At 45.2% G+C, this 8,382-nt stretch overlaps 1 protein-coding gene across 6 annotated transcripts in view; it reads right to left on the reverse strand.

The window, feature by feature from the left end:
• Window positions 1-8,363, reverse strand: part of HPS4 (HPS4 biogenesis of lysosomal organelles complex 3 subunit 2) — a 39,531-nt gene extending 31,168 nt beyond the window's left edge. For 3 of the 6 annotated variants that reach the window (XR_004030986.1, XR_004030984.1, XM_030816013.1), the window contains exons 1-4: window positions 8,269-8,363; window positions 6,225-6,745; window positions 3,773-3,863; window positions 1,501-1,644 (exon numbers count right to left, since the gene is read on the reverse strand). Coding sequence is in view for 3 of the 6 variants with exons in the window: in XM_030816013.1 (XP_030671873.1) it covers window positions 1,501-1,644; window positions 3,773-3,863; window positions 6,225-6,265 (276 nt within the window). In the remaining 3 variants the exon portion in view is untranslated. Of the gene's footprint in view, window positions 1-1,500; window positions 1,645-3,772; window positions 3,864-6,224; window positions 6,746-8,177 lie in introns of all 6 variants that reach the window. The other 3 variants (XR_004030985.1, XM_030816014.1, XM_003277726.4) reach the window with 3 other exon arrangements.
• Window positions 8,364-8,382: the final 19 nt, after the last annotated feature.

An 8,382-nucleotide genomic window follows, 5' to 3' on the forward strand; every position in this document is an offset into this window, starting at 1 on the left:
TTCCTTGAGCTGAGGAGTTCAAGACCAGCCTGGGCAGCATGGTGAAACCCTGCCTCTAGAAAAAATTTAAAAAATTAGCTGGGCATGGTGGTACATGCCTGTGGTCCCAGCAACTCAGGAGGCTGAGGTGGGAGGATCGTTTGAGCCTGGGAGGCGGAGGTTGCAGTAAACCAAGGTCACACCTCGGCACTCCATCCTGGGCAACAGATTGAGACCCTGTCTCAATAAAATAAAATAAAAATAATTTGAATTAATGGGGGGATAAAGGAATGAATAGATAGGTAATAAAACAACTATAATAAAATGCTAATTGTAGAATTGAGGAGGTATATGAGTATTCACTGTAAAATTCAACTCTTCAGTACTTTTAAAAATTTTCATAATAAAATGTTGGAAATAGGCCGGGCGCGGTGGCTCACGCTTGTAATCCCAGCACTTTGGGAGGCCGAGGCGGGCGGATTGCGAGGTCAGGAGATCGAGACCACAGTGAAACCCCGTCTCTACTAAAAATACAAAAAAATTAGCCGGGCGTGGTGGCGGGCGCCTGTAGTCCCAGCTACTCGGAGAGGCTGAGGCAGGAGAATGGCATGAACCTGGGAGGCGGAGATTGCAGTGAGCCGAGATTGCGCCACTGCACTCCAGCCTGGGCGACAGATCGAGACTCTGTCTCAAAAAAAAAAAAAAAAAACAACAACAACAAAAAAATGTTGGAAATAATACTACAAAGGTGAATATAGCATCCCACACTTAAGCATCCCTTTACCTCAGGAAGCCTTAAAATAAATGTAGCCATGGGAAACAGCACTTTAGATTATATGCTACTATTAGAATGTAAAGGAGTGATTTTTATTTATTTATTTATTTTTTTAAGACAGGGTCTCACTCTGTTGCCTAGGCTAGAGTGCAGTGGCAATCATGGCTCCCTGCAGCCTAAAACTCCTAAGCTCAAGCAATCCTCTCCTCAGCCTCCCCAGTAGCTAAGACCACAGGCATGAGCCACCACACCTGGTTAATTTTTTAATTTTTTTTGTAGAGACGGGGGTCTTACTATGTTGCCCAGGCTGATATCAAACTCCTGGACTCAAGCAATATTCTTTTTTTTTTTTTTTAAAATGGGTTCTCTGAAACCTAACACATATCTATCAGTGTTTCCTCTGGGTCACTTACCCAGTAAGTGTAGAGAGCATGGAGAAGAAAAGATGATGATAAAAACTCAATTTACAACACAGAGTAAACAGAATTTCCATAAGTTGGCCTAAGTCTTTGAAAGGAAAGGAGAAACCAGCTGTGTGCAATGCAGGATATGTTAGAAATGTTTTGGAAAGCACTCGATGATGAGAACCTGCAGAGAGTACCACAGGAAGCGAGGGTGATTACTAAACACAGTACATGGATGAGGTTGGGGGGGGCAGATAATTCTAAATTCAAGACTCAGAAACAACATAACTTCCTAAACTTATCATTGCAACACTTCAGCACTGATTCCGTCATTCAACTTACCCAAAGGTAATCTCCATCAACTTTTATGGCAAACTTCAGTTTTCTCAGACGAACAAGAGTAGGAGGAGAGTCAGAAATGTCAGAAACACAGCGGACAACTCCAGCAATCTGTCCACAAAGCAACTCCTGTTGGTCAAGCACGGTCTGTGGGAAAGGAGCACATTCCAGGTAGGAAGCTGAAATTCTTGAACTCTTAAGTCATTTCTTACAGCATACTAAAGCCTGCAAGCCAAATCCAGTCTGTTGCCTGTTTTCCTATGGCCTGTAAGCTAAGAATGGTTCTTACACTTTTTAAAGGTTACAATAAAGAAGAACACGTGATTGAGACCTTACGTGCCTTGCAAAGCCTAAAATATTTACCGTCTGGCCCTTTACAAAGTTTGCCAACCCCTATCTGAGAGGACTGAACCCTAAGAGAACACCCAGCAGGAACACATGAGATGATTGCACAGAAGTGCATTTCTGTTGCTAGGATTATAGGCATATGCTTAGCAGAAGCATGAGCCTGTCACTCCTACTCAAATCCCCCATACAGAGTGGCCAGAGTGACGCAGATTAACCCCAACTATCCATGTCAGAGCATAGTCACAGGAGGGAATATACAGAATCTCCTAATCAACCTTAGCCTTAACTAAAGCACAGGACAGCCAGACAGTATGGGATGCACAGGAAATGTACACACCACCCATGAAGAATTCTTACCTAGAAAACTGAGCTTGAACCTAACCAAGACTCTAGATCTTACTACTAATGTAAAGGAAATACAGTGGATAGGAGACATTAAATGACACCACCATGAGGAACAAATCAGCCAAATCTAGAGTGTGGGACATTCTAACACTCTACCACACATATGACCTGGTTTCTTCAATAATTCAATGGCATAGAGGAGGGGGGAAAAGATGAGTGGCTGGGTGAGGACTGTTATTAAAAGGACTTAAAATACAAAATAACCAGATAGAATGTGTGGATGCTGTTTGGATCCTTATTAAGAAAAAGAAAAAGAAATAGAAGGATGGAAGTATGAGTGCATGGAAGGAAGGAAGAACAGAATAAGTAATACCCAAGACAATAAGGCAAAATTTGAATACAGTCTGGGTATCAGGTAATATTAAGGAATTACTGTTACTAATTACTGTAACTTTCGTTAGGTGTGGTAATGTTCAAAATAATGCCCTTTTCAGTTAGAGATGTTGCTTGATACTGGTGAGATGACGCAACATCTAGAATTTGCTCCAGGAAAAAAAAAAGAGAGAGAGAAGAGGAGGTTCAGACAGGTCATATAAAACTGGCAAAGTATTGCTGGGCGCGGTGGCTCACACCTGTAATCCCAGCACTTTGGGAGGCTGAGGCGGGTGGATCACGAGGTCAGGAGATCGAGACCATCCTGGCTAACACGGTAAAACCCCGTCTCTACAAAAAATACAAAAATTAGCTGGGCGTGGTAGCAGGCGCCTGTAGTGCCAACTACTCGGGAGGTTGAGGCAGGAGAATGGCATGAACCTGGGAGGTGGAGCATGCAGTGAGCAGAGATCACGCCACTGCACTCCACCCTGGGCGACAGAGTGAGACTCCGTCTCAAAAAAAAAAAAAAAAAATTGGCAAAGTATTGATAATTGTTGAAGCTACTGATGGCATATGAGGGTTCATGATACTTGCCTCTGTTTTTGTATATGTTTGAATACAAACTTATTTATTTATTTTTTTTGAGATGGAGTTTCACTCTTGTTGCCCAGGCTGGAGTGCAATGGCGTGGTCTCTGCTCACTACAACCTCTGCCTCCCGGATTCAAGCGATTCTCGTGCCTCAGCCTCCCAAGTAGCTGGGATTACAGGAGCATGCCACCACGCCCAGCTAATTTTGGGATTTTTAGTAGAGACAGGGTTTCATCATGCTGGCCAGGCTGGTCTTGAACTCCTGACCTCAGGTGACCCATCCACCTCAGCCTCCCAAAGAGCTGGGACTGCAGGTGTAAGCCACCATGCCCAGTCGAACACTAACTTTTAAAAACCGAGCTGATCAAAAAATCGGGGGTAGAGGGAGGCAGACAAAAATCATGATAGAAATAGAAAGCTAAAGACGATGAAAATGCTGAGCTGCCTGGAAATTTTAAGACCAGAACAACAAGAAATAGTACAACTAAGAATAAGACAGTAGAAATGTCATTGTCTGGATTAGCCAAACTGTCCTAATGTAAACCCTATACTTTTGAAAAGTCACCACTTGGAGGCACTGGGATCCTCACTGAACAATAAAATGTTGTGTGGCTTACCTGGGAAGGATAAAAGTAACAAATGCCAGCTCTTGTTGGATCGCCTTCTTCCTTTACCTTGGAACCATCATAAAGAAAAAAATAATTCCACCTGGCAAGAGAACAGAATGGAGCCATGTTTCCTTTAATCCTGTGATCACGGCATTTAAAACACAGCTTCCTATTTCCCAGCCCAAGGAGGGCTCATTACTGTGTTTGAAAGCCTTCAGGTGGCCCCAGAGAAGAAAGAACCCCAGTAGCTACAAATTAGATAAAACCGTTCTGTAAGCGCAGGAAATTCAAACTAAAAATATGCCTCTATCCAGCCGTTAGACCATCTGCTGGAGAAGACATGAGTAGCTAGAAAAAAAAACGAGGCGCCCACAATGACTGCTCTTATTTGAAACACTGAACCTTAACTATACAACCACATGGTCTGATACACTGTCTTTTAAGGCTCTGATAACAAAATAAATTAGAGATGTATTAGATGTACTCCTCATAAGTGATGAGCACAAAGATTTCCAGAAACAGCCCTTCTTCCAGGAATTCTTGCATTCACTTAAACATTTACTGAGGGCCCACAGTGTGCTCCGCGGTTGCTGAGCGAACGCACAGTTTCAATGCACGATAGTGAGTCCATAAGTCCGTAACAGAGAAAAAACAGGGGCCTATGAGAACTTACAGAGAAACTCTGAACTCCTCTCTACTATGCCAAACCTCACCAAGTATCACTCAAGCACACTTCCTCATTAACCATCTCCTGATTCCCTCGGCCCGGAGATATCTCTTTGTTCTGAATTTCCATGACCCTCTGTTCTTCCCCAAAGACTCTTACAAACTACACTGCAGTATAACTATATTACATAATGTTATTATCTGATTAGCTCTTTAAGACCATAAAACAAACACCTCAAAGGCCAGGCCTCGATTTTGTTTTGTTTTTACAGGGTCTCACTTTGTAGCCCTGTAGGCTGGAGTGCAGTGGTGCAATTGCGGTTCAGTGCAAACTCGACCTCCCAGGCTCAAGCCATCCTCCCGCTTCAGCCTCCCAAGTAGATGGGACTACAGGAGTGTGCTACCATGCTCGGCTATTTTTTTAAAAATTTTTTGTAGAAATGAGTCTCACTATATTGCCCAGGCTGGTCTCAAATTCCTGGACTCAAACAATCCTGCCTTGGCCTCCCAAAGTGCTGGAATTACAGGTGTGAGCCACTGCGCCCACCTGGACCTGTTTTACTTCTAAGTCTCTGAGAACACATTTATGAGGCTACAGCATAAAGCAGCAATGGGACCAATGTGCCATCTGCTCTCTTCCCTGGATCTATGCCCTCTCTGAGGCCTCCGTCCATGGCTCCCACCCTGCCTTCCTGATGAAAAAGCACCAACTTGGCTGGGCACAGTGGCTCATACCTATAATTCCAGCACTTTGAGAGGCCTAGGCAGGAGGACTGCTTGAGCTCAGGAGTTCGAGACTAGCCTGGGCAACACAGTGAAACCCCATCTCCACAAAAAATAGACAAAATTAGCCAGGCAAGGTGGGGTGTGCCTGTGGTCCCAGTTACTTGGGATGCTGAGGTAGGAGAATCACTTGAGCCTGGGGGATTAAGGCTACAGTGACCTGAGATCATGCCACTGCACTCTGGCCTGGAGGATAGAGCAAGACCCTGTCTCAAAAATAAATAAATAAATAAATAAAGCACCAACTTGGTCTCTGGCACTGTCCACTTTCCCAATACCTAAGGCTGGATGTACAACTGGCTGCAGGGTAAGCTCAGATCAAAAAGCCTCAAAAAAGTTTCAAAGCCAACTCAGAAACTCCAAGTGCACCCCATCCTCCCGTCCCCACGTTCTCTTGGTGAAAGCATCCCTGCTTGTGCAGGCACACGAAAGAAAACTTGGGTGTCATTTTGAACTGCTCCCTCCATCTTTCTGACTTCCACATAAATAATCAGTCACTAAATCCTGCTAATTCTAGCTAAACCTGCTTTTCACCTTCATCTCCTCCATGACTGATGTTTGCTAAACCTAATTATGGGAAAGGATTAACGCATTTAGGGTTGAGAAGGGAACTGGGTTTCAGACAGACATTGAGTAATGCCCTTCAATACCCAGTCTGGCCAAACCTCTCCTCATGGTGTAATTCTCAAATGCAAGCATACCTCATCTCTGCAAATTGAAGACTACAATACTCACATTATCATCAAAGCTGGCTGCATGATCAGGCTGTGGCTATCTTTTCTACAATCTCCCAGCAATGCCAGAGTCATTCAAACATTGGGAGAGGCTTACAAGGTTAAAACACATTAGCTTTAGAGAGAAAGCATGCTTGATTCAGCTGCTCTGAGGAAAATGGCATTTTTATTGTTACGTTAATAAAATTATCACAATCTGGCTGGGGATTTTCAATTAACCCCAAAACTCTATCCAACAGCCCAGCAAAAGCTATGCCATGGCAGGCCTTGCTACTCACCACGAGGCTGACTTTGTCTCTGTGGAGGTAGAGGTGGCCATCTACTTTGCAGTCATCCTCATTCTCTTCATTTAGGTTTTCTTTTCCAGTATCACTTCTTTCTTCCTAGCTGTGACCGTTCCTCTATTCCCCAATCCAGTGAATCTGGACGTGGTAGGTTTCAGTGTTTTCAGTCACAACTGCCACTTGGTTAGTTTTCACTCAGCATGGAAAGTGCCACTTCCCTTCCTTGCAGGTTCTTCAGTTTCATGTATATTTCTATGCCTCTTACAACTCAGGGAGAAACCATAACAAAGAGAATCTTAGCAGAAAAGTCAAATCCATTCCTCTGGTTTCCTGAGTGTCACTGTGGCTGTCTGCAGAACCACCTCTTCAAGCTCCTCTTCAGGAAAGCCAAAAATGGGAGATGCATGCTGGAGCTGGTGTTCTAAAGAAATTTCTAGCTTGTCTAGTTCAAACCCATCCTGAAGACTCTTATTAAAAGTTTTGAAGTTTCCAGTTCAAACATCAGTGCCTTGGCTCTGAAATAAACACAAGGAATAGATATTTCAGAAACTCGTGAGAGAGCATGTGACCCAGCAGGATTAAACCAATGGTATATTTGAAAAGAGCTTTCTGTGAGGGTGACAATCATGCTTCAAAATCAAAGAGGGAGGCTTGCAGAGACTTCAGAGTAAGGGCTTTAGTTTCTCGAACAGTTAAGGGAAACACACCACAAGCTTCATGGAAGATAAAATCAAATAATAGGGTGAAAATGCTCTAGGTGTGGACAGCTATACAAATAAACCAGTTGCTGTGGTAATAATGGAACCCAAATTAAGGAACTGTCATCTTGACAGTCCAAAAGTAACCCGAACATGCAGAATTCCAGAGAGGGGCAAGTTTCTAAAAAATCAAGAGAACTTTATCAAATGGCTTTCGAACTTCCACGAGAGAAAGACAGCTCAGTGTATCATGGAATTTCAGAGTCGGAAGGAACTCTGGCATCATTTACTCTACTCTCCTGCACTCTTTTCCAAAAATTACCTTGGCTGTCTCTGCTTTACACCCCCCAGAGATACGTGGTTCACTATGTTACATTTCTCCTTCAAACAAACTAAAATCTGCGTTCCAGATTTTACATCTGCCTCCCACTGGCTAGTCTGGTTAACGCTCTGCAGGAAAACACAAAACAAGGTCTAATTCTTCCATGTGACAACCTCTTGGTCACTTCAAAACTACTGTCTAATTCTTACTGTCACTTTCTCCAAGCTTAATGCTCTAGCAACATGGTCTCAAATGCTTGCTCACCATTCTGCAATCTGCGGGTACACAATACGGTTTGTTAAAAGTCTCTAGAGACGACCCCCATTGAATATTTGACGGCCTGTAAAATCTCTATCTCTTCTCAGCTCTAGATATTTTGGATTTGGCCTCCATAGGAACATACTCATTGTATTCTATGGAGCATATTTGGGTGCCTGTGGAGGGGGTATCTCTGTTCTGGAACCAAGGACAGCAGCCTAAAACTCCCCATCCCTTGTTCCCAGAGGACTGGGCCCTACACTACCGAGGTCCTCTCTTATCTCTGAAAGGTCCAGAAGAGACCAATAATGGCCCTGGCGTAGGGACAGACGCCGGAACGTGAGCAGAAAAGGATCTGATAGCCTGGGAAGTAACAGTAACAACCTGGGGGAGGGGCTGGTGATAGTGCTGTGGGAAGGGGCCTCAGTGAGGCAGCAGGGCTGGAAAACGGACGCTAATGGCTGGAGAAGGGCCAGGAAGCTGCTGGGCACAGCCCCCGGGGCGCAGGCAGCGATTGGTAACAGCACTAGGGCTGTGCGGTGTCTGGCCCCAGCTCTAGGGGACTGGGAAATGGTGGGCGTAGGCCTAAGGATCAGGCGGGGTCGGGTCACGCTCTAGGCTGGGAGCCCGCCCCTCGGTATCCCCACGCTCCGAGCACCGCCCACCCACCGGAGTAGCCAGGTATCCCAGTGCTCGGGGTTCGGGACTCTGGACCAGAAATGTGGGCGGCAGCTGTGCACCTGCGACTTCGGCCCCGTACCTGCGCGCGCGGCAGAGAGGGCCCAGGTCACGCGCCGCCCTGCCTACCCCTCCTGCTCTTGGCGAGCCGGCGCGCGGCGATGATGTGCCGAGGGCGCCGCGCGCCGCTGACGTC

The sequence above is a fragment of the Nomascus leucogenys genome, chromosome 7b, assembly GCF_006542625.1.
Source record: "Nomascus leucogenys isolate Asia chromosome 7b, Asia_NLE_v1, whole genome shotgun sequence".
In the NCBI taxonomy this organism is placed as follows: Eukaryota; Metazoa; Chordata; class Mammalia; order Primates; family Hylobatidae; genus Nomascus; species Nomascus leucogenys.